We start from the raw sequence: 25,373 nt of genomic DNA, 5'->3' as shown, positions 1-25,373 counted from the left end.
CATCAAAAAACCTGTAAAAAAAACATTTTAAAAAGGAAAATATTCATTCACGGGAGAAAAGGTAGTTGGCGGATACTATCTTCAAGGAAGTCCAGACATTGGGATTATTAGTCAAAGACATGTCTTAAGTATGTTCAGTGAGGTAAAGGAAATCATGGACAGAGACCTAAGGAAACCAGGAAAATTATGCATGAACAAAATGAGAACATCAATAGACATAGAAACTCTAAAGAGGAACCTAACAAATTCTAGAGCTAAAGAGTACAGTCACTAAAATGAAAAGCATACTAGACTGGTTCAACACAGATTTGAGCTGGCAGAAGAAAGGATCAGTGAATTTGAAGATAAAAACAACTGAAATTATCCAAAGGATCAGAAAGAAAAAAGAATGAAGGAAAATGAACAAAATCTGTAGGACATCCTCAGGCATACTAATGTATGTATTATAGGAATCCTGGGAAAAGATTGAAAGGGGGCAGAAGGAATATTTGAAGAAATAATGGCAGAAAACTCCCCAAATATGATGAAAAACATGAATCTACATACCCAAGAAGCTCAATGAACTCCAATCAGGATAAATTCAAAGAGATCCATACATCATATATTAAAATCGCCAAACCCAAAGACAGAGAAAATTTTGAAAGCAAGAGAAAAGGTACTCCTCACATACAAGGAATCCTCAATAAGATCAACAGCTGATTTCCCATCAGCCCAGGAGGCTCAAAGGCAGGGGGATGCTATGTCTAAAGTCATGAAAGAAAAAAAAAATCTGTCAACCAAGATTTCTATATCTGGCAAAACTATTCTTCAAAAAGGAAAGAGAGATCAAGACATTTCCAGATAAACAAAGCTGAGGGAGGTGGGAGTTGTGCCTCACACCTGTAATCTTAACACTCTGGGAGGCCGAGGTAGGTGGATCAGTTGAGCTCAGGAGTTCAAAACCAGCTGAGCAAGAGCAAGACCCCATCTCTAAAAATAGCCAACCATTGTGGTGAGTGTCTGTAATCCCAGCTACTCGGGAGGCTGAGGCAAACAAATCACTTGAGCCCAAGAGTTTGAGGTTGCTGTGAGCTGTGACACCATAGCACTCTACCAAAGGTGACAAAGTGAGACTGTCACAAACACAAAAAAAAGCTGAGGGAGTTTGTCACCAGTAGACATTTTCTACTAGAAATGCTAACGGGAATCATTCAGGCTGAAATGAAGGACACAGAACAGTAACTTGAAGCTGTAAGCCAAAAAAAACCTTATATGTAAATATAAAAGCTGGTACTATTGTACTTTCGATTTGGTTTATAACTTTTCTTTTTTTCCTATATAATTTAAAAGGAAAATTCATTAAAAATTATAAATCTATGTTAAAAGGCAGGCAACATAGTAAAATGTGATCTGCATCAGTTACAAAACAGTAACAAGGGAGGGAAATGTATAGGAGCAGTGCTTGTATAATACTGAAACAAAGTGGGCATTAGGCTAGATTGTTATAAGTTTAAGATATTAATTATAATCCCCAAGTTAACCACTCAGAAAATAATGAAGAAATAATTAGAAAAGGAAGGAAAGGAAACGAAATAGTGTGTTCCAAACAATCAGATAAATACAAAAAGGCAGTAGTAGAGCAACTGGAGAATCCGGCCCATAAGACACGCCCCAAGAGCTCAATGGCACAGGCAAGTCTTCTTCACCAGCAGTCACATTAATGTAAAAATATTGAGCTTTCCTATTAAAGACAAAGACTGGCTAAACTTGTATAGAGTTTTTTTTTTTTAAAATCAGGATTCATCTATATGCTAACTATAAGAGACATGCTTCAGATACAAGGACACAAAGAGGTTGGAAGTACAAGGACGGAAAATGATATGCTGTGCAAATGCCAGAAAAGAGTGGGGTGGCTCTATTATCATCAGACAAAATATATGAAAACCAAAATATATGAAAGCAAAGAATGACAGAGTTCAAGGGGAAAATAGAGAAAAATATTTGCAGATTCTAATATCTCACTTTCAATAATGGTCATAAAAAACAAACAGAAGGTCAATAAGGAAATAGAAGAGTTGGACAACACTGCAAACCAATTAGAAGTAATAGACGTAACAGAACACTACCCAGCAATAGCAGAATGAGCATTCTTTTCAAGTTCACATGGCACATTCTCCAGGATAGACCATATGTTAGGCAATGAAACGAGTCTTAGTAAATTTCTAAAAGTTGAAATCATATAAGGTATTTTTTCAATTATAATGGAATGAAAACAGACATTAATAACAGAAGGAAAACTGGAAATACACAAATATGTGAAAATTAAACAATATACTGAAAAACCTAATGGGTCAAAGAAGAAATCATAAGGAAAATTACAAAATACCTTGAGAAAAGTGAAAATACAATGTATCAGAACTTAACGGGTATAGTGAAAACAATCTTCATAGATAGTGTAAAAGCATATATTAAAAAGAAGATCTCAGATAACCTAACTGTACATTTTAAGAAACTAGAAAAGGAAGAGGAAACTAGAGCCAAAGCTAGCACAAGGAGGGAGATAAAGGTTAGAGCAGAGAGCGCAGAAAAAAGTTACTAAAACCAGAAATGAAAGTGGGGACGTTACTATGAATTTTACGTAAATACAAAGGGTTATAAGAGAATACTGTTAACAGTTATATATCAGTAAATTGGATAATCTAGATGAAATAGACAAATTCCTAGAAACATATACTTTATCAAAACCAACTCAATAAGAAATAGAAAACCAAAATAGATCAATGACCAGTAAGAAGATTGATTCTGTAAACAACAATCTTCCAACAAAGAAAAGCCTAGGACCAGATGGCTTCACTGGTGAATTCTTCCAAATACTTAAGGAAGAATTAATACCAGTTCTCCTCAAACCCCTCCAAAAAAACTGAAGAGGAGGGAACACTTCCTAACTCATGAAGTCAGGATTACCTGGATACCAAGGCAAGACCAGGACGCTAAAAGAAAAGAAGCTACAGACTAACATCTGTTGTGACTATAGATACAAAAACCCTCAATAAAAGACTAGAAAACCACATTCAGCAGCATATTAACAGGATTTTAATATGAAAAGATAGGATTTATTCCTGAAATTCAAGGATTGTCCAGTATATGAATATCAATCAGTGCGATAATATACCACATTAAAAGAATGAAAGGAACAAAACTTCTTTTTTTTTTTTTTAATTTTTTTTTGTAGAGACAGAGTCTCACTTTATGGCCCTCGGTAGAGTGCCTTGGCCTCACACAGCTCACTGCAACCTCCAACTCCTGGGCTTAAGCGATTCTCTTGCCTCAGCCTCCCGAGCAGCTGGGACTACAGGCACCCGCCACAACACCCAGCTATTTTTTTGTTGCAGTTTGGCCGGGGCTGGGTTTGAACCCACCACCCTCGGTATATGGGGCCGGCGCCCTGCTCCCTGAGCCACAGGCGTCGCCCGGAACAAAACTTCTTAATAGAAGCAGAAAGAACATCTGACAAAATTCAACATGCTTTCATAATAATAAACTCTCAATAACTAGGAGTACAACAAACAATATGATAAAGACCACATATGAAAACCCACAACTAGCATCATACTCAACAGTGGTGAAAGATGAAAGCTTTTCCCATAAGATCAAGGATGTATGCTGTCCACTTTTGCCACTTCTAGTCAACATAGTGACTAGAAGTGTTAGAAGTTCTAGCCAGAGAAGTTAGGCAAGAAAAAGAAATAAAGGCATCCAAGTTGGAAAGAGAGAATAATTTCTGTTGACAGATGACATGATCTTATATGTAGAAAACTTTAAAGAATCCACAAAAACAAATGTAAGAGCTAATAGATGAATTTTGGCAAAGTTGCAGGATACAAAAACAACACCCCAAAATCAGTTGTAGTTAGGTACGTGTGGTGGCACATGGCTATAGTCCTAGCTACTCAGGAGGCTGAGGCAGGAGTATTGCTTGAAGCCAGGAGTTTGAGGAGTCCAGCCTGGGTAACATAGTGAGAGTCTTGTCTCTTAAAAAAAAATAAAATAAAATCAGTTGTATTTATATACACTGAAAAGAAATTTAAAAAACAATTCCATGTACAATAGCATCAAAAAGAATAAATGCTTAGGAACAAATTTAACCAATGAGGTAAACTATAAAACATTGCTGAAAAAAAATTTAAAATGACCTAAATAAATGGAAAAACAGCCAATATCCATGAATTAGTGTTATTAAAATAACAATACTATCCAAAACAATGTATAGATTCAATGTAAAACCTATCACAGGTAAAATGACATGTTTACAGAAATAGAAAAATCCATCCTAAAATTGATATGGAATCTCAAGGGACCCCAAATAATGAAAACAAATTGAGAAAGAACAAAGTCAAAGGAATAACATTCACTTCCTGATTTCAGGTTTTGCTGTAAAGCTAATAATCAATATAATAATCAAAACAGTATGGTACTGACATAAGGAGAGACCAGTAGGCTGATGGAATAGAATAAAGAGCCCAGATAGCTTCAAATCATGGTACGTTGATTTTTGAGAAGGGGTGCAGAGACAATGGGGAAAAAAAAGAGTCTTTTCAACAGGTGCTTGGGAAATGGGATATCTACACGCAAAAGAATGAAGTTGGAGCCATACCTTATACCACATACAGAAATTAACGCAAAATGGATCAAAGGCCTAATTGAAAGAGCTAACTAAGATGCTTAGAAGAAAAGACACTGTCTCTGGCCATACTACCCTGAACACACCCAGTCTCATCTGATCTCGGAAGTTAAGTGGGGCTGGGCTTGGTTAGTACTTGAATGGAAGAAAATACAGATGAAAACTTTCTAGACCTTGGATTAAACAATGATTCCTTAAGTGTGAAACTTAAAGCATAAAGAATAAAAAGCAAAAAATAAATTGGACTATATCAATTTTTGCATCAAAGGACTCTAAAGAAAATGAAAACACAACTCACAGAATGGGAAAAAGTATCTGAAAATAATATATTTGATGAGGGATTAACTTTTCAGAATATACATAGAACTCCTTCAAATCAATAACAAAACTAATTCCAAAGTGGGCAAATGATTTAAATAGACCTTTCTCTAAAAAAAATATATATATATATAAATGGACAATAAGCACATGAAAAGATGATGAACATCATTAGTCATTAGGTAAATGCAAATCAAAGCCCCACTTCACACTTCCAAGTGGGCATTACACACAACTAGCATATGTTGGGATGAGGTGCAGAAATTGGATCCTTTGTGCATTGGTGGTGGGAATATAAACTGGTACAGCCGCTGGGGAGAACAACTTGGCATTTCTTCAAGAAGTTGAATATAGGATTACCATGTGATCCAACAGCTTTACCCAGAAGGATAAAAACAGCGACTCAAACAGACGCTTGTACACCAGTGTTCATAGAAGCATTATTCACAGTGCCCAAAAGGTAGAAATAGCCCAAGTACTTATGAACAGATCAGTAGATAAACAAAACATGGTATATATGTATATACACATTGGGATATTATTCTATCCTAAAAAGGAATAAAATGCAGATACATTCTACAACATGAATGAACCTTGAAGATATTATTTTTAGTGAAATAAGCCAGCACAGATAAATATTGTATGATTCCACTTATAAGAGGCATCTGGGATAAGCAAATTCACAGTGAGAGAAGGCAGAATGGAGGTTATCAGGGTCTACGGGAGGGAGAAATGAGGAGTTAATGGATATAGAATTTCTGTTTAGGATGATGGATAAGTTCTGGAAATAGGCTGATGATTTTATAACATTATGAATTTACTTAATGCCACTGGATTGTACACTCAAAAAAGTTATAATGATAAATTTTATGTTATGTACATTTTACCATAATATTTTTAAAAAGTCAACATGGAGATGTGATGAGTAGGTTTGAGTCACAAGCATTGACTCCTCTCAGTTACTAAATCCAACACCAAGTGAACTGTTGGAGAAAGAATGGTAGTAGGGCTGGTACCCGCCTCTTCTATGTGGGGCAGGTATCCACGGGCACAGGAAGAGACGCTTGTCTGTCTAGACCTGGTTTCTCCCAGCTTTCTCAACCAGCTGCAAGGCAAGGGTCTTCTGTCTCTGCATGTAGCACGGGTCATGAACTTCTGACCAGCAACGTCAGCTCTAGGGTTGCAAGTCACAAATCGAGTAAAGACACCCGTAGAATATATACTGGAAACTGGACCTGCTGCTATTACATTAGTACATTGTGTTCCAGAGAGCCAGGAGGGAGAGGGCAGGGGGCACTCTGCAGGATGGGACTCAGAGGTGGCAGCAGCCCGGGGAGTGAGGATTAGTGGCCTGGAGAGGCCACTGCTGCCACTCCAACTGCTAGGCCTAGGGCAGTCTGACACCCTTCCAGCTTGAGCCAGCATCCTGTCCCCACACTCCCTCAGGCTGGAAAGAGGGGGAGTGGCTGCTCATGGAATTACAAGGTCCCTAAAGCCAGTGATGCCACCCTGGAATATGAAGGACCAGGCTCCCTGGGGGTTTTGACAGGCTTGTGTTTTCTCCTCAGAAACAGACTGAATTTGATGCGATTACTGTGAAGGATTGGCCTGTCTGGGATGCCGCCTGCCCTGAGGAAGGGCCAACCTGTCTGTCTGCTGCCACAGGCCGTTGCTGTGCGCGGCCGCGGGCATCTGAGAGTGCTTCTGGAGGCCTTGAAGACAGCCCAGAGCCCGCCACTGCTGCCGCTGTCCTCGCCTGCTCACCGCCCATAGCGGGAACAGGGTCTCGTCAGTTCTTCCTCCACAGCGTAGGACCTTCCCTTTGCCTTCTAGTGGATTAAATAGTTCAGATTTCATATTCATAGACACAGAATCAAGTGTTTAACATATACATCTGCCTATATATGTTAAATAAAACATCAGATTATAAACACTTTCTTCACATAGAAACTTTGGTTAGCAAAGCAGTACATGACCCTTTGCATCATCTCTGAACATGCCTGTGTCTGTTCTCTGGGGATGGCTGGGTCACAGGTGCCCTCAGCTTCCACAGTCGGGCAGGGGTTATAGGCACACTCAGCACTGCATCTGGAACCTCCCCACTGGGTGTCCCCTTTGCATTCCTAAAAGAAGCAATACCTTTGAAGAGATTCTGCTGCATTGAGCTGTGACCAGCCGTGTTACATGGCAGGCTTGCCTTGCATTGTGGACTAATCTGTGCAAAACCCACTGTTACCCTCAGTTCAAAAAAAAGACTGGCTAAGTGATCTGTCTTGGATATTTACCACTTTCTGTAGTCTTAGCATAATGCTGCTTTATCATGAATATTTGAATCATGGACCATAACTTTTTAGTTATTAGATCAGCTAAAGAAATATTTGTTGCTAAGCCTAATGACCTATGTGCCTGCCTTTTAAAATCTTTTTATTCTAGACACATTTAGAGAGGAAAATAGAAAAAAGCAGCGGGGGTAGGGATGGAGATGGAAGTGGTGGAAGTGTATAGTCACGATCTGTAGCTCCGGCCACTGAGGTTTGCACTTTGGCCCTTTGTCTGCACTCACTTCAGAGCCTCCTGTGGTTTGGGAAGGAAGAACACATTGGCCCCGTAGTAAGAGTAAGGGCAGAAAGGATTCCACAGCTTTCCAGAATTATCAGAGCAGACATATATATGGGGGTCCTGGCCCTCATGCCTAGAGCCTGGCTGGCACACTGGGTACACACCTGCAGGTGCTGGACATCACTGGACAGGTCCTGGTGAGGATGTTTCTAAAGCTTTATACCCCAAACTTGGAAATAAGAACTCTATCTACTTCACCCTAACCCTCATTTCCTTTTTTGAATTGAGAAAATCACAGGAAAAGTTGCCTCAAAAAATTAGACAACCTGTTAGCAGAGCTTTACTAAATGGTAGATTCCTGATTTCCCCAAGAGCAGTAAGTACAGGGAGTGGGCTATAGACCTATCACCTGTAGCTCCCCTCACCTCTTAGAAACCACCCGCTTCCCAAAGTGCCAAGCCACAGGCCCCTGCAGCTGGGCGGGGTGGAAGCACTTGGTGAGCCCCAAGACAGGGCAGCAGCTTTGGGCAGGAAACATTGCTGATGGCTTAGGCACTGTCCTCCTTCCCCATGCCACCTAGGGAAGCAGGCCCTGCTGGCTTGGTTCTGAGGATGGGCATGGTGGTAGTACCTCCTGCCTTCCAGGAAAGGGCTTTTTTTGGAAACCAAAAGGCCTTGAACCGTTGTTATTCTGAAGTGTCTTCTTTTCTCCTTCCTGTCCCAATAAGGGACCACCTCTTATTTGTCTCTACCAGGGGACTTGTGAGTACCTGGCAAGTTTTGCAGCCTATTTTGTATCCTTTCCATTTTGGGAGTGAAGCTACTTAGTCCCAAAAGCCTTTGAGGAATGGCCAAGAATGGTGAGCAATTGTTTTCCTTCAGAGAACAGACACCTGGAATTGCTCCTTTCGTGTTTAAGTACATGCAGGTTAATTTATACATACACGTATACAGTACAAATACGCATTTGATACTTGTAAAACATGCATCTGATGTGTACACGTGAGGAACTTGGTGGCACCTGGGTGTCGTGAAGTAGCCTGTGTTGGAGGGAAGGCCAGCACTCTAGGTGGTTGGGCAGCCCAGCATGAAGCCCTCGCCAGGGGTCTGAGAAACTGCCCAGTGCCTCATGTCCAGATCCTGCCAGCATCACTCTAGAGCCCTGCCTGCACTGGCGGAAGGGTTGTGTCTATGGAGAGGATTTTCTTGGTTATTTTATTTGTATTCACTTTTTAATTTACAAACCAAACAGAAAAGCAGAGTATGATGCTTGATGGACAAGTTTATGCAGGACACAGAAAACAACCCAGCCTCGGGCACCAGCTCATCTTTTAGGTGGAAAAGTTATAGCGCTGCCTGCCCCGGCACATTTTCCCCCAGCATTAGCCAGGGCTACACAAGACTGCCCAAGTGAGAGCCGAGCGTTGGACAGACCCTTCTCTTCCTGTGCTCTTGGAAGGGAATGAGTCAGTGTGGTCTGCACCTCATGCGTGAAAGAATAAAACGATCAAAGGTGATGCTGAGAGAGGCAGTCATCAAGATGGTGCTGAAAGGGACATTGTAGCAGGTTCCCCAGGCTTTGGGGGCAAAACCCTGCACGGAGCCAGTGGAGCAGACACGCCCACACGAGGCGGTGGAACATGGGATGGCAGCAGCCAGACGTGCAGCCCTGTGGAAGGACAGACCGCTGTGGTTTTGCACACTGCTGACGTGAAGCTCGGTGCTGTGTGTTGCCTTCTGCAGAAGGGTTCTGCGGAGTTGAGAAGTGGGGTGGGGTTGGTCTCTTCTCAAGAAAAAGCCTGTTTTATAAGGTGACTAATCTCCCTCTTTTCTGTACACACTTGGACTCATCAGAGATAGTAAAATCCTTTCAGCATTTCTTGTTGCCTATGACTTGTAGCTGTTTGTTCTGTTTTACACATGGGGTTGTAGATCCAGTTCTCACAGACCACCATTCTGATAAAGAACTTTGAACTTATGCTGCATATACTTTGCATATGTTGATTACTTGTTTTCATTTTTAGCTATAGGGGAGCTTTTTGATTTGGGAAAAGTGTTTTTTTGGCTTCCTGAAAAAGAACACCCTACTTGGATGGCCTGCTAGCACTTGGGCTTTGGTATTTTGTCCAAGACTGTACTCCTTAGAGCTCTTTTCTCTTGGCTGAGTGACGAAGATGTTTAGGTGGACCAAAGCACCTTGACCCAAGGACCCCAAAGCTCCCATGTTTACTATTGGTCTCATCCCCAGCTGACCTTGGAAGTTTGTGTTATCCAGGCTGAACTGTGGCTCTTGTGGGTTTCTCCTGCTCAGTGAGCGGCCCAGGGACAGGTCCTGTGTCCTCCCCTTCCCTCTGGCACTGAGACAGAGGACAGGAGTTGCCTTTCTACTTGGATGCTTCTGTGTCCCCTCCCTCAGCTCCCTGATCATGCTGTCCCTGTCTTGGGTCCTATTGCCTCTTATTTTTCTAGTCTATTCATTGACCCAAATCCTCAGACTGGACCAGCTCTGTCAACTTGAACATCATAGCCCAATTGGATCAAAGCACTCTGCAGGGAAGGAGACCCAGTCGAGGAGAAAATCTTAAAACCAACCTGGAGTTTGGCCTTTTCCTAAAGTCCCCCAACCTTTTCCTTGCTCAGAGTCTATCTGGGGGCAGTTTATCAGTTTTACCCCTCTTTTGCTGAAGATGTATTTTAGTATTAAGTTTAAATTTTCATGTCTCACATTCATTTGCAAGGCTCAGTTGTATGCTGGAGAAGAAAAACCTAGACACAGCCAGAGTTCTAGGCCAGAGTATATTAGCAGGACCAGGTCAGGCAGCTGCAGGGCCTGGTCCTGCCCACTACAGATGGAGAACCCCCTCTTCATGGTCTCTTGACCAGCTTCCTGCCCTCCCTGTCACTGAGCACAAGCCTCTCCCGAACATCTGCCCAGGTCATGGTGGCCAGGGAGCATCTGAGCTCTGGATCCCTCCCCAAGTGAGCTTCAGTCTGCGGTAGTCACCATGCAGACAGGGCTGATGTGGCTGCGGAGACCTTATCAGCAAAGTGACCACCAGTTCTGGTTTGGGTCAAGTGACTAGATGAAGTGTCAGTCAAGGCGCTGCTTGGCCAGTCAAGGTGGCCCAGCCCAGCTCTAAGTACAAATGGAACCAACAGGTTTCTGCTGGAACATGCCAGGCCACACTGGGAAGTGTACGGTGTGTCAGGGTGGGCTAACTCAAGTCCTCTCTGAACTGTTGTAGCATCTGCACTTGGCTGTGATGTGACCGGAGCACACACAGAGTTCTCCCATCAATACCAGCCTGTTGTCCTGCGACTGCCCATGAACCTGACCTCTGCACCAGCCTGGAGATAGGACAGTGAAGAGTTTCCTCTTAGCCCTGGCTGGATACCTCAGGAACCATCCATTCTAACCACCCTGATGTCTGTAGCAGGGAAAGGAACCCAGAAGCTTGGGGTGAGACTAAGCAGACTCTGGTTACCATATGGACAAGGACAGGCAGGCATCCCCTTCCTTGATTTTTGAAAAAATCCCATCTTGTAATTTGCACAACAGTGTGGATTCCCAAAGAATGTATAGCTACTGCTTTGCTGTTGCTGGCCCTGCAGCCTTCAGAACCAAAGTCAGGCAGAGCCGAGGGAGCCACAGCGAGCAGGGCATCTGCTCTCGTGGCCGCCTGGGTGGTGTCTTTCCTGCTGTCCACTCATGTAGGCGGTGAGCCCCAGGGCACCTGGGAGGAGGCAGAGTGTTTACCTGCCCTAATTAACAGGACTTTTCCTTCAGGAGATCAGATTGGGGAACCTGTGTGCAAGCACCTGTGTGTGGTAACAGCATTTCTTATCTAGTGCTTTTTAAACGTATTCCTTTCCATGATAAATGAATGATTTAAAATTACTCGGTGTGACTGGAGTTGAAGGTGAAATATCCAAGATAAAGGATGTTCAGTCACTGAACATCTGCAATGTTTGCTCTTTCTGAGAGTCATACCCAAGTAAAAATGCTGAGGGGAGCACCCACCACGTGGAACCTGTGCGTCCTATAATCTGTGTTTAAGGGGGAGACCTTGTCAGTCATCCTTGGTTCATACCCATATAGCTCCCGTTCTTGCACTGTGCTTAAAATAGGGTCAGAGACCCACGTGAGACTGTGGCTGGAACCTGGAGAGCTAGCGCCCACTCCTCCCCTGCCTCCAGCGTGATCATCAGGCCAGGGCCAGGGGAAATGGTTGCCCCCGTGTGGCAAGTTCCACCACACTTCTGAGCAGTTGCTTTGTTCAGCGGGGTCAGAGGGTCAGACTGTGCCACAATTGTTATTAAAGAGAAAACATGCCAACCTTCCCCTGTCCCCTGCTGGCCATTGTTCATTGACAATTTCACTGAGCACAGCCTTTGCGGAAGTCAGGGAGGTTGCCAAAGGCCTGCAGATCTGCCGAGGTTCCCTTCTGCTTTCCCCCGGTCCATTTGTATTCTGGTCTTCAGTGCAGACCCCTTTGTTCCCTGTAGCTGGACTGGTGGGAAGTGAGGCTAGGAAGTAGCTGCTGGTGGGTGCTGGCGCTGTGCTCCCCCTGGCTCCTGGGGCCAGCGGAAGGAGTGATCATCTTGGTGCTAAAAGGCAATCGTCCTGTCACTGGAAGCAAACTGACACTTCGGCCAAACTGTACAAAAGGATCCCATCTCCTGCTGGGCCATGCAGGAGAGACCAAACCAAGAAAATGGCATACTCTGTCACATAGGCCTGGGTAGAATTGGAATTCTTTGCTCTGGGTAAATGTTTTTTTAATACAAAAACATTGACTTTGGTTTGGACTGTGGTGGTGCTGAGGTGGAGGGAGCCTAGTTGCCTTCTTTGGGCTGAGTCTCCAGGCCTCACAAGGTCCCCTGTGGGGATGCTGCTATTTCTAATGCAAATTGCACATTTCTTACATTTTGTATCTTGTGGATTTGGATAAGTGAGGCTTATCCACATAGGAGGATAAGGGGAGGGGAACAGGGACAAATTGCTTGTATGGTTTGAAATGGGACTCAATGGTACTTCAAACCTTTTGATTGTTCCTAAATAAACTGTAAATAACACTTCACATCTGCTGACTTATTTTGTGGGGGAGTCAGAAACAAAGTTCAAAACATTTCACATTTGCTGATTCCTTCTGTGAAGACCCACCTTAAAACTCCAGTCAGTGAGGCAGTTTCTCTCAGCTCACTGATAAGTTCCAACCCACCTTTTCCTTCACTGCTGAATTCACTGTAATGGCTTCTACACCAAAGAACTGTGATGTTTTGTTAATTATATTAAAAGGGAAACTGAGTCAAACTTGGTATCAGACATCTGGTGAAAGGACAGTAGCAAATCCCTCCTGCGTCCCCCCCACCCCCCCATAAGTAAAGTGACAAGCTGAGGTCACTGGGTGAGGGGTTGGCAAACATGCACCAGGACCCAGGGACCCAGAGATCTGAAGCAATTGAATTTTGTTGGAATGGCCCTAAGGGCCTGTGGCTGAAGGAAAAGGGGATGCCTGAAATAAAATCACCCAGGGTGGAGCAAGACGTGGCAGGGATCTCAGGGTGGTGATTGTGGATACCAGGGCCTTCCTTGACATGGCCTTTTCAGAAGCCAGCTTAGGTCTCAGGAAAGCAGCTATGTGATGAGCCTGAACAGCCTATCAGCAAAAGCCCACAGTGGTAGCCTAGGGCACTGGCTCAGTTGGGACACATCGAGAGGGTAGTAGTGGCCAGCAGGGGGTCGCTGTGGGCTTCCCTAGGGCAGCTGAGTGGCCTCTAGGTAAGGAATGAATGCCCAGATTACTCCTGGGCATGGGTCTCCAGGGGCTGATTAGGGTTGGACCCAGGGAGAGGAGTCTCAGGATGAGAGAGATAGGGCTTGATTTATTAAAATGTGAAAGGCCTGACTTTTACTTTGTCCACATAGTCCTTTTATAGTTCGGTAGGACAACCTGGTACTTTTTTCCCTCTACAGAATTGATGGTGAGATGATGGGCTCAAGTTGTAAGACAAGTGAGCTTCTAGTCCCAGGCTGCCGGCCAGTCAGCCAAGAGCAGGTCCCACTGGTGACCACAGGGGAGTGTGGACTATGGAGGAGCCAGCCTACCTCTTTGCTTGTGCCCTAATACCACTAACTTCTCCTCTCCTGATCCTGTTCTTTTGGCTTCCTCTGCCCGAAATCAGTGATTCTCAACCCTAATATTCAAATGACCTTGGGTGCTTTTAACAGTACCTATGCAAGGGCTCCAGGTACTGGCACTGTCAGCTCCCCAGGTGGTGCTAACATGCTGCCGAGGGCTGAGACACCAGTGCACCAGGTGAGCAAGCAGCTGCTGATTCCAAGACACGCAGCCCCAAGTAAAGGTCTCCCCCAGCAACACACGCCTGTTGTGTTCATCTGCGATGAAACTCATCTTTAAATCTGCTTTACTGAGGGTTGACACATTTTCCACAGGGAAGAAGGATCAAAACATTTGCAGGGAGAGACAAAGGCAATCTTGTAAAGAGCTCAAGATAGCCTCAAGCCTCGGCCTATGAAACTGCTTAGGGAAGGTGGAGCTGTATCTCCCCCAGGTCACGTTCCAGAAGGACACTTGTTCAGTTAAATGGAGGTATTGGTGAAAATTAAAGTGGTCAATACTAACAAGCCAATGACATCATAAACAACGCAGATAGACCCTAACAGAGGGCCAGCGTGATCCTCTTCCTTCTCTGATTAGGAAAGGAAGGTTCCCGTGGAACTGGAAGGGTCTCATTGCTCCCCGCTCACCACCAAAACTGCTGCCACGGAGAGATGAGATGCACTGTCCAGCTACTTCCTTGGAGGACTGGCAGGGGAGAGTGGCTACCCTGTTAGTCCAGAGGGAAGATCTACTTGACACGACGTTTCCAGAAATTCCCCACCTGCTTCTATTGCAGAACAATCATTACCAGGCAATTATCTCCGCACAACAGGCTTTCCGGAGTTCCCCCCAAAGCATACAAATTAAAGGAAAAAAGACATGAGGATGATTTATTTGGCAGTCAGATCTTAAGAGGGCAGCAGAACTAGCAAATGGCCAACCCTGAGCCCAAGTGTGGGCAATGGGTTTGCGTGTGCTGAATGCTGGCTATGCTGAGGCACCTTTGCGCCCACGGGCCTGAACCCCAGCCTCTATCCTCAGAGGTGGGGACTGCCTTCCCAACCGTCCCGCCGCCTCCCTCAGATCTTTTTAGACTATAGTGCTGCAGCTTCGTTCAGCACCTGCCCTGCCTGTCCCCCACCTACCCGCAAGGCAGGCAACGCCTTAATCCCTTTTTCATTCCTAAGGCAAAGTACATTGAGTCTTTGCCTTAAAAACAGAAAACAAGAAACCTCACCAGAATGGGCTCTGCTGTTTCTTCTCTTCCCGCACCTCCTCCATTCCTGACAGTGCCTTAACATCCCCACTGAGCCCTCCCGACAGGCTGGTAGCCGGCTGTCACCCTCTCAGAGGCTCTACTCGGAGGCTTCCCCTACCAGGGTGAAGAGCGGGAGGAGTAAATAACTTAGTTACAATACCATTGAGAAGAAAAATAATACTGCTGTTTTTAACATGATCCCCTGTATCTTCCAGGCTGGGTAGTGTTCCCAGCCTTGGGCAATGTGCCCTTGTGCTGTGTCCTCCTCGGCAGGGCAGAGCTCTTCTCCACACAGGCCCTGCACTCCTCCACCCGGCTCCAGGGCCAAACTGCAGGGGCCTGGTCCCTCTCACCCCGCTCTACTGGTTTTAAAGCTACAGGACAATGTAAACTTTGTTTCTCTGGCTGAGTTCGGTTCCTCCTTCCCCTCTACTCTCAGGAATGTCAGGGGCTCCTTAGTGCCTCCTGTGCCACAGAGGCCGCCTCTCTCTCCAAGGGGCTTGGTCCTGGCCCCACAAGACAGAAGGATCCATCTCCAGAAGTCAGGGCCAGAGTGTGTGCTTAATGCGAGACACAATACAGTTTTTGCCTTCACCCAGAGCTGGGGTATGGGGTCCCCAAATGGTGGTATGTCTCATTCATGGCTTGGTTTCTGTCCAGCATTCGCTGCTGGCATCCAGGCTCCAGGCTGTAAGACCAGGAAAGCTGCCAGAAGAACCCAGTTCACGGCATTCCACGAGGCGCATAGCACCTGCTCCTCTCCAGCGAGGCTGGGGCCCTAGAGGCGGTTGTCTCCATTGACCCGAGTTCTTCTTGGAGCCCTGGACAAAAGGGAAAAGTGTCCTTACTGGTAGCTGAGACTTGCAGGCCGATGGAACAGCCCAAAGCCAGACAATTATAACTTTTCTACCCAGGAGAAAGTTAATTAGGCCCTTAGCCACTGTTCCCCTGGCTCCAGCACCCCTCCATCGCCCTTACCTTCGTTCCCGACTGTCAAAATGGTCTGTGAGATGCTCCTGGGAGATGCGGAAGTCCTCAAATGGCTGCTGGTAGCGGGCTTCAAAGGAGCCTTCCCGGGCTCGGCCATGAAACAGCTGGCCAGAGGCATCTGAGCCCCTCTCTCGCAGAGACGTACCACCAAAGGGGCTGAGGTCACCGTTTTCCTGCTTTAACAAGGGCAGGTACACAAGAGGGCAATGATGCCTCGTACCTCAGGAAGCTGCTGCCTGGCTCTCCCCGCACCCCAGGCCGCCCACCCGTGCTACAGTTACCTTGGCAGGGAAAATGTCGATCTTGATAAGCAGGGAGGCCAACTCCAAGTCCTCACTGTAGTTGTTCTTCAAAGGCACCGCTCTGTATCCTAGGAGGAGGAAAGCCTGGCTCTCAGCACAGCAGGGAGCTAAGCAAGGGGCCCAGCCTGATCCTGGCAGGAAGATCATGGGGGCTGTGTCTGAGGAAGGGTCCTCACCTGTCTTCAGGCCTTTTACTGGGAAAGTAGCCTGAGCCAGGAAGTTCTGGTCACTGAACATATCTTCCTCATACACCACAAAGCGCAGGAAGGCAAATTCAGGGTTACTGATCTGGAAGTGGAAAGGCTTGGCCGGCCACACCGGGTTAAGTCCATTGTCCACTGCAAAAGTGTGAGCAGAAGGCTTCAGGCCACCCTGGAGAGGATTAGGCGGCTAAGGGAGGGGCTTTCACTGTCCCTGGGAAGACCACCAGGTAGGCCACTCACCCACAAATTCTGTCTTCTGCTTAGTGTTGTCATACTCAGCTCCAGCCACCTCAATCTCCACAAAAGGACACACGATGCCTCGGCCATTCTTTGGCAGATGCCGGGCCCCCAGCACCTGTGAGGCAGGCAAAGATGGGCCTGGGACCGTCTTTCCTGCTCCTTCCCAGTCCCCCACTGCAAGACTCAGGAAGCACCTGTGACATGGAGGCAGTGCACCCTCTACTGGGCCTCAAGGACACTGCCCATAAAGTCCCTTACTGCAGCACGGCCCTAGAAGGTCCAGAGCAGCCACTGTCCATAGAAGTTCATGAGAAGAAATTTTAGCTTTAGCCAAAATTTTCATGTGGTTTGCAATCCACTTCACATTCAACCTACCTCTGTTTTAACACGGAAATCCCTTAATTACTTCCCCTTAGGAAGAAAAATAAAACACTCTTCTTGGAAGATGGAAGCTCCAGGCTCTGCACACGTCCTGGATGTGCACAGTTCACTGCATGGTGTCTTACTCCTCCTCTAAGGTGCTGCCCAGCCCCCACCTGCCCCAATCCCCACAGCACCAAGCTGGCCTTGGTCACAGCTTTTTACCAGGGGCATGCCAGGGATGCTGAAGGATGGTTCCCAGTGAGTGAGTTCTGCTCTGGGGGCCTTGAAAAGGTTTGGAGCTGGTGGTTACTCTCACTAAGTCTAGTTCCTGCGGACTGGTCCCTAGCTTCCTGTCTTCTGCCACCCCACAGCCTAGCCTTACTGGATAGCCTGAACCCCTGGCACCAAGAACTGGCTGCTGTTTGCCCAGCTGCCTCTGCTTTATGCCACCTGGATCCCAGCCTCATAGTGGGGGCCTGCAGCTGTCTTTCAACCTCAGAGGACAGTTACATCTTCCTTAATCTCAAGAACAGCCCAGCTCCAGTGGCCCTCCCCATACAAGACACAGCGGTGCTGCTCTCTCACTAGCTAGCTTCCCAGCCCCGACTCTGGACGCTCTTCAGCATAAACACAGCCCAGCTGAGAGCAGCCCCTTTCCCACCCTGAAAGCCAGGTGAACACTGCCCACCTCGATACAGATGGCACACGGCTCCAGCCCGCGGAGGCTGCCCTTGTCAAAGGGGTCGAAGACCTCGTCCCGCATGGTGTTTGGCTGCAGCACGTAGCCACAGTGCCTGCCGGCCATGAAGAGGGCCTGGTTCATCTGCATAGGCTTGTCTGGAAAAGCCAGGTTACACTGCATTCTAGCCCTACTGCCCCACAGAGCCCTGTCCCTGCCCTGCCCCACAGGGGACCCCTCACCTGGGGTCTGGAAGTTGAGGGCCACGAGCTGACTGCCACAGATCCACATGGGCAAGGGGTCATAATTGGAAGAGTCCAGCCGCTGGCCCTTGGGGTAGATGCGGGAGAGCTGCAGCCGGTTGTACTGGAGGAACTTCTTGCCTTTGGCCTTGTTCACGTATTTCTCAGCCTTGGTTTCCGGGAAGGATGACATGTCCCGATAGCAGGCACGTTCCGTGCCAATCTCTGAGCCAGACAGGGAGGATACTTACAGAGCCTGCCCACTCAGGCAGGAGTAGAAGGCCTGAAAGGCCTTTTGCACCCACCATGGAGGGGGCCTGCTCCACCAGGCCCCCAAGGCACATGTACATCCCACCTGGGCCCTGGCCCTTACTCTCTTCATCGAAGGGAACAGGCCGGCAGTAGACAACAAGCTCAGAGAGCTCCAGGGCGATCTTCTTCCTCCGTTCCATCATCTTCCCCTCAGTGAGCTGGTGATACACACAAAGCCCTGTAACCCCAGGCTAGAGCTCTGCCCAGGAGAAGCAGCCCCTGCCAGGTCGGGCACATCCACACTGCAGGTGCCTGGGCCCTACCTCCTCCCTACACCTTGCAGATCCCACTAGACTGTGAACCAGGGCTGTCTCCTCATCCCAGAATCCTCCTTCCTCTTCTCTACTGCTGACGAGAGATACTTGCTCTCCAACCCTCTTGGGGGCAGAATTATCACCACCCATGTCCCCAGTGACCTCTCAGGGATCAATCGTTACCCAGCCTCATCCCTGGGAAAACTGGGTTGCTTTTGACTGCATGGGGATGGGGCGCCCTGGATCAGTCTCTATCTTAATGATCATCCTCACTGCCTCAGGCCCCCCACTCTAACACCACTACCTACTCTCCGTATCAAATCTCAGCCCTTCCCATCCTCTTGCACCCGGAGTTCCCCTTACTTCACTCAGCCACTCCTATATTCAGATTTCTCCTTCCCTCTCCAGCCTGGACCCCAGGACCCAGCCCTTCAACCAGCTAGTCTGCCAGGACACATCTCCAGCCCCCCCCCCCCCCGCCCTTCTCTGCTTGTCTTACAGCTTCTGTTCACCAAAGCAGCTAGAGATCCACCTGCAGGTTAACTTAGTGAAATGGCCACCAAGTGGGAATTCCTTTATCTTGGAGAATCCTTCTCTGTTCCCTCAGACTCAGTGGGAGAGGCCCCCTTCCTCCTGAGGGCTGGTTCTTCCATCTAAGCTTGGGCTCTATCTCCTCCCATGCCTTGCTTCCTCCTTCAGCTGTCTAACGACCAGGGCCCAGAAGTTGTGCCTTTACCATTCCAGACTCTGCTGCCCATGGCCATCAACCCCAGCCATACCACTGACATGGCTCAGTAGTGTCACCAGGGCTTTTTGCTGCTACTAAATCCAACAGGCACTTTCAGGTGCTTATCCCGCCTAACTCTACCTGCACCCTCCTTGTCCCCCGGCGGCCTCCAGCCTCTCTGGCCTACCCTTCCTGGTTGCCTTCCTGGGGGGGTTGTCCACACCCCCTTCTCTGAAGTTTCCCCAGAGTCTGTCCCAAGCTCTCTCCCTACTCTATACCACGTATCACCTCATCCTTCTGTATCTCTGGGCGCCATTCCTGCTTCCAGCCCAGGACTCCTCCTCTCAGCTGGGGCCTTTTATATCCAACTGTGCACTAAGCAGGCTGGCTTGGCCGCTCATGGGTATCTCAGCACCTAAACACACCACACTACTGTCTGTGTCTGGATCCTCACTTAAGGCAGGGGCCGTGGCCTGGCCAGCACAGGCTGGTCTACTGCTCTGAGGGGCTGGTGCTGAGAGCTGGAAGACTTGGATGCCCACATACTGTCCACCCAACCCCATTCTCTACCCCCACCCTCCAGGCTCCACAAGGTTCTAACCCTCGCATCTGCAGTTTGAGCCACTTCACGGATCTTTTTCACCCAGTCCTGCAGCTCCTCCAGGGAGTCAGCGGCAACATCCAGGGACCAGTGGGGTACTGACGCCATGCTGATGGAGAAGACGAAGAGCCGGTTGTTCTTGCCCTCGGGACGGATGGCTGGGAGGGGAGAAAAACAGGAGGTGCAAACAGACATCTCTGTCCTCCACCCTGGGCACTGGCTCCAGTGACTCCTATATCATCCTGTTTCCTCCTCCTCGCACCCAAGGAGAGAAGTTGTGGTGGCCCACAACTCACAGAGGAGTTGTGGTGGCCACGGGAAAGCTAGTGTTCCAACCCATCAGGACAGCAGCTACTAGCCAGCTGTCAGCATCTCTTCTCTCTGCTAATTTTGACAGGCTCCATAGTGCCAGGCACAGGGCAAGCATGCAGGGGTCAAAGCTGGGGGCGACTGAGGAGTGTCCAGAATTATGGGAAACCTGGAGGGAGGGCAGCCTTTGGGGTTCAGCCATTTGCTTCCTCTCTAGGAGCAGGAGACAGATACAAAGGAGAGCCTCACCCTAGGGAACAGTGAGCGAAAGAAGGGATGGGTGCTCACCGATTTGACAAGCCGGTACGTCCAAGACCCCCCGTAGCAAGTCTCCCAGGGGGCTGTTCTCGTCCAAGTGCTGTGGGAGGCACAAGTGCAAAGCCCACGGTGGTCAGCATGGCTACTACATGCGTGCATGAGGGGGAATTCCATGTGCACATAAACGACTCGCGGGTGGACCCACAACTGTCCAATGTGGCACAGGTATGCCGCAGACCACGAGTATGGCCACATAGGCTGAGACTGGCCTGTGTGATGGTCAGTGTCTGTGTACATACAGGTGTGCCTAGGTATGTGATGGGCATGAGCAGAGGAGAATCTGGGCTGGGAATCCCGTTCCACCCACTGGCTCTGGTCTCACCTCCCTCTCAGGTTCCAGGGCCACTGGGCTGACCATCTCTTCTACATAGTTTGATGGGAACCACAGCTGCTTCTTCCCTCCATAGTCCCCTCGCCACCTGTGGGAAGCACAGGGTGCTAAGCCCCTTCTCCCACAAGGAGGGCACATTTTGGGGGGGCTCTGCACCTGCACCAGACCAACCAACGTTCCTCTCTGTGCCAGCCCCAGGGGGACCTGGGACTCCTGACTCACCAGCCTCCCTCCTGTTTCTCCACGTTCTGGATGATAGCACTCTTGGTGAAGGTCAGCTCATCCTCCCTCTGGGCCTTGTAGTCAAAGAGGGCTTTGACTGCACACTGCAGGGGGAGAGACACTGGCTGCAGCAGAGCGGCCTCCCTGTCACTCCTAATCTGGGGCCTCGTGTGTGCACATGTGTGCATAGGCTTGCTGGTGGGAGATGCCACTGCTCTGACGAGAGGCTGTGGGACACAGCTACTCGGGGAAAGGTGGAACCTCTGGCAGGGAAGCTCCCCCAAATCCAGCTCGAAGCCTTGCAAACCCCACCCTGTGCCCCAGGGAAAACCTTGATTGAATCTGGTCTCAAGAAAGGAGTGTCTTGCCCTGAGCACCTACCCAGAACCTGCAAGCCCATAGGCGTGGCTGGGGCGCCACCATTCCTTACGTGGGGAGTGGAACAAGGAACCCTCTCCCAGGCCCCCTGCCCCTGAGGGGGGGGTGAGGAAGAGAGCATGGGCTCCTAAACCTCAGAGAAAAAGGCAGAAAGAGGAAGACCCTGTATGACAGAGCCCCATGAGGATGGGAGTGAGTGGCCCATGTATTCCACCCCATGCCCTATTGCTGCCCAAGGAGAAAATGGGGATTACCCGTGAGGAACAATCCGGAAGGGTCAGTGCTGATCTTGGGGGACAGGGGCTAGAGAGTGAGCTGGCCCTGGGAGGCCTGCGGTCACTCCACACACACATTTCTTACAACCTCTTGGGCCTCAGAAAACCACAACCACCACTTCTCCACAAAGACCGCAGACAGGCAAGCCCCCAGCAGCTGGGGACCCCCCCAGCTTCCTGCCTAGAGGCTGACATGTACCTTGAAAGTTGGCATTGGGTTTGCCTCCACGTAGAAGCCAGGGTTGCGCCCCTCATACAGGGCTCCGTAGTCAGGCTCCTGGAAATGGGACACGATGGGATAGGTTCATGCTCCACAGCCCAAAGGTGACAGTCAGTCGCTGCCTCTACCTACCCCTTTTTCCAGTGCAGCAAATTCCACCGGGCCTTCCTGCCCAGGTCACCAAGCCTGCCCTCTTCACTGACAGCTGGTCCATTGGGGTCCCCCTCTCCTTCCTTTGCATTCTTAACCTTAAGGCCTACCCCACAGTTCTACAATCTCCATCCCAGCTCCTGAAGGCCCCAACTTTCAGTCTCTGAGATACCTGCACAGGCTCCCCAGATTCAGTGCTCTGTGCAGTGGCTCACTGGCTCCCTGCAAGGCCCAAAGTCAGGAAGTGCCTCCCCACCCCCCGCACACTTCTGCCTCTCCTTCCTCAACCTGGGCTCCAGGCCCCAGGGGACAACAGGCCTCCCCCGGCTACTGTGTGCACTGAGGACAACAGTCTCAACTGATCTCCTATCTTAGACTCCTTCCTCCCATCCAAGGTCATGAACCAGAGCCCTCATCACCCCGCTGCTACTGGTCCTGCCTTCTTTGCTCACTAGTTTCACCTCCTGTAGTTCTGCCCTCACACCAGCCACCAGAGAGAATTTCCACAACCACATCTGCACTGCTCTCCTCTGCCCTGGGACGAGTCTGGGCCAGGCCCAGCTGGATGAGCCTCTGGTGTGTGTGCGCCTCTCCCTATGGGGTTCTCCAGAACCTCCTCACCCTACACTTGGCATCACGGCAGTCCCTCTGCCCTCATCCCTCTCCCCATCCTTGGAGACAGATCAGACGTATCCCTCCAGGATGCCCTTCTGGTACCCACATCACGGCTCTCAGCTGGGCTCAGGGGCCCTCCTAGCAGCACCTTCAACTTCCCGTCACACACACCTAGATGATGCAGTGACTGCTTCTGTCTGAGCCTGTCCTGACTCCCCTGCCACACCCTCCACCACAGCCCCCTCACAGCCGTGCCGATCTTCTCCAGCGCCTCCTCGTTGATAGGGTAGCGCAGCTTCATCTTTCGGTACAGCGGGTGCTTCTCATAGTAGCTGATGAGGTCGACAAGGCTGTCAAACTCAGAGTTCCCCAGCATCACGGTCTGGCCCTCCTGCTGGACACGGCAATGCTTGATCTTGCCCTCAGCCCTTCAAAAGGACAGGACAGTCACACAGGATCAGGGCAGTCCAGACCTAGGTGAGGCCCCACACCCCAGGGCCATGCCCCTCACCGGAAGGAGATGGCATATGAGTTGGGCTCACTCCGTTTCCGCACCAGGAAGGCCCCATCCCGGGGGACACGCATCAGCATGTGCTCAGCCTGTGCTCTGGTCAGGCTTGCGTGGTACCACCTGAGGACAGGCAGAGTCAGGCCTGCCAGCGCTGCCCCTGTCCCGCCCCCGGCCATGGCCAGCCCCTTCCCTCACTCTTTGCTCTCGTGGGCATTGGTCTGCGGGACAGGCTCTGAGAGGCGCATCTCAAACTCGTTGCAGCGCAGGGGCACCTGCTGGTAGTGTGTGATGAGGTCGTAGAGGGAGTCAAAGACCAGGTTATCCGTCAAGAAGAACTTGGGGGTCCCAGCATCCTGCCGGGAGTGGATACGGCAGTGCTGGACCTTCCCATTCCGCCTGAGGGAAGACAGGGAAGGGGGTGCTGTGGGGAACATGCCAGGGTGAGGACCACGTCTACCACGAGCGAGAGGCATCAAGCCTCACAGTGGGAGGGCCCAGGTACGGGGCAGTCCACAGGAGGCAGCACAATGACCAGAAATGTGTGTGTGGGTGTGAAATCCCGTTCCACGTAAGAACAAAAGGCTCCAGCATTAAGCATAGTGGTGTCACATCTGTGCACACACGTGGATCGGGCACGTGCACCAGCACTGGAAGTAGTTACCAGAAGGAGAGCGTGTAGTCACCCACGAAGGTCTCACTCTCCCGCACCAGGAAGGAGCCATCGGGGGCCCCAGTCTCGATGCAGTACTCGGTGAGCAGGCGCTCGGCGATGTGCCGCCCGTCCCGCCCTGCCCCGAGCTTCCCATGGAACCACTTCTCATTGGAGTGCAGCTCTGTGCTGCCACTGGCCTGTCAGGGAGAAGGCACAGCAAAGACATTCAGTGACTCTGACCCCAGCCCTGACCTGGCCTGGCCTGGTCCCCAGCACGGGCTGGCTCTCACCTCCTTGGGCTCCTCCTCATCCTCATTGCCCTGGTCACTGCTGGTTTCCTCTGAGTAGTAGATCTTGCTGCTGGTCAGAACGAAGTAGTGGGGATACCACTCCTGAACAGACCAAAGGAGGGCCTGTGAGCCGGGCCCATCTCACTGGCCTGCCCCCTGACGCCCAACCTGGCCTGGCCCTCACATGGTTCACAGGGTCCTCCAGGTAAAGGATGCCATTCTTGATGGAGTTGCTGATGTCATTCTCAGAGTACATCACAGACGTAGGCACCTCCTCATAGGCGCTGCCCTCCGCCAGCTTCTTGTGCTGTGGGAAGCAGATCAGGACATGGCAAGGCCAGTTCGGGCCCAGCCCCACCTCCTCACGCAGGCCTGGACCAACAGTGGAGCCGCAGCTGCGGAGAGGCGCTGAGAAGACACTGCATAGCCTCCCACCCTACCTTGATGAGGATCTTCCTCTTGAGCTGGTTGGGCGAGGGCAACCCATCAGCTGCGATGTCCACAGGCTTGGTGAGGAGCGTGTCCCCAAGCACCTTCTTGAAGTACTGGGCCATGTTCCTCTGCTGGGCAATGCTGCAATGGTCTTCAATGGACAGGATAACCGGGTACCTAGAGTGTAGGGGACAGGCACAGTGACACAGACCTTGCAGTTCTGCAGGGCTGTTTTGCTCAGACCAAAATGAGATATTGGGAGCCAATGACCTGAGAACACTTTGTCTACAAACACAAGCCCAGAGAGAAGGCAGGCTGTGGCATGTGGCGGGGCAGAGGGCTCTATGCCACAGGGGCACAGGGAACCAGGATTGGCAAGTGCTATGGAAGGGAATCCTCAGAATCGGTCTAGTTACAGGGCTGCCCAGTAGTGCAAGAGGACACTCCACACTAAAGAGGTCAGGAGAGATGAGATGAAGCCTCCAAACGTAGCTAGTGAAGGGTGCCTGGTACTGAAGGTGATCTGAAAGTGATCCCTTTGGTAGCTAAGAGACTAGTCACCACAGGAATTAAGGAGCAGGACACAGGGAACACAGACCATTCTCTGGGCTTTTCAGCAAAAGGAGTTGGTAGGACACTGGCCTAAAGAGAACAGGGTTAAGGAGATGTTTCCTGAAGACGAGAAGAGTGTGAACAAGCTCCCAGGCTAAAGGACTGGGCAGGGGGTGGGCCAAGGATGTGGAAAGAGGAGGAGTAACTGGGGAAGCCATGGCCCAAGCGAGAGAGGAGGAGAGGCCAGACAGGGGTTGAAGGCCAAGGACAGGGACAGGGCATTTG

At 49.4% G+C, this 25,373-nt stretch overlaps 2 protein-coding genes across 9 annotated transcripts in view; one reads left to right on the top strand and one right to left on the bottom strand.

Moving 5' to 3' along the window:
• Positions 1 to 12,618, top strand: part of ZHX3 (zinc fingers and homeoboxes 3) — a 127,426-nt gene extending 114,808 nt beyond the window's left edge. For 6 of the 7 annotated variants that reach the window (XM_053573848.1, XM_053573844.1, XM_053573847.1 and 3 more), the window contains one exon: positions 6,547 to 12,618. In XM_053573848.1, the coding sequence (XP_053429823.1) occupies positions 6,547 to 6,557 (11 nt within the window). In that variant the 3' untranslated portion in view covers positions 6,558 to 12,618. The remainder of the gene's footprint in view (positions 1 to 6,546) is intronic. The other variant, XR_008376490.1, reaches the window with a different exon arrangement.
• A 1,915-nt stretch (positions 12,619 to 14,533) lies between these two features.
• The window catches only part of PLCG1 (phospholipase C gamma 1), a 37,846-nt gene continuing 27,006 nt past the window's right edge, over positions 14,534 to 25,373 (bottom strand). Inside the window, exons 13-32 of one of the 2 annotated variants that reach the window (XM_053573923.1) lie at positions 24,545 to 24,713; positions 24,289 to 24,411; positions 24,105 to 24,206; positions 23,824 to 24,011; positions 23,358 to 23,558; positions 23,163 to 23,282; positions 22,899 to 23,079; positions 21,866 to 21,943; positions 21,014 to 21,117; positions 20,783 to 20,879; positions 20,431 to 20,500; positions 19,834 to 19,991; positions 18,313 to 18,409; positions 17,940 to 18,164; positions 17,707 to 17,855; positions 16,656 to 16,770; positions 16,389 to 16,550; positions 16,192 to 16,280; positions 15,899 to 16,083; positions 14,534 to 15,741 (exon numbers count right to left, since the gene is read on the bottom strand). In XM_053573923.1, the coding sequence (XP_053429898.1) occupies positions 15,699 to 15,741; positions 15,899 to 16,083; positions 16,192 to 16,280; positions 16,389 to 16,550; positions 16,656 to 16,770; positions 17,707 to 17,855; positions 17,940 to 18,164; positions 18,313 to 18,409; positions 19,834 to 19,991; positions 20,431 to 20,500; positions 20,783 to 20,879; positions 21,014 to 21,117; positions 21,866 to 21,943; positions 22,899 to 23,079; positions 23,163 to 23,282; positions 23,358 to 23,558; positions 23,824 to 24,011; positions 24,105 to 24,206; positions 24,289 to 24,411; positions 24,545 to 24,713 (2,656 nt within the window). In that variant the 3' untranslated portion in view covers positions 14,534 to 15,698. Of the gene's footprint in view, positions 15,742 to 15,898; positions 16,087 to 16,191; positions 16,281 to 16,388; positions 16,551 to 16,655; positions 16,771 to 17,706; positions 17,856 to 17,939; positions 18,165 to 18,312; positions 18,410 to 19,833; positions 19,992 to 20,430; positions 20,501 to 20,782; positions 20,880 to 21,013; positions 21,118 to 21,865; positions 21,944 to 22,898; positions 23,080 to 23,162; positions 23,283 to 23,357; positions 23,559 to 23,823; positions 24,012 to 24,104; positions 24,207 to 24,288; positions 24,412 to 24,544; positions 24,714 to 25,373 lie in introns of both variants that reach the window. The other variant, XM_053573922.1, reaches the window with a different exon arrangement.

Source organism: Nycticebus coucang, chromosome 21, assembly GCF_027406575.1.
Source record: "Nycticebus coucang isolate mNycCou1 chromosome 21, mNycCou1.pri, whole genome shotgun sequence".
Taxonomy (NCBI): Eukaryota; Metazoa; Chordata; class Mammalia; order Primates; family Lorisidae; genus Nycticebus; species Nycticebus coucang.
Note: the sequence above shows the minus strand (reverse complement) of the source record. Positions and strands in the feature narration are given on the sequence as shown.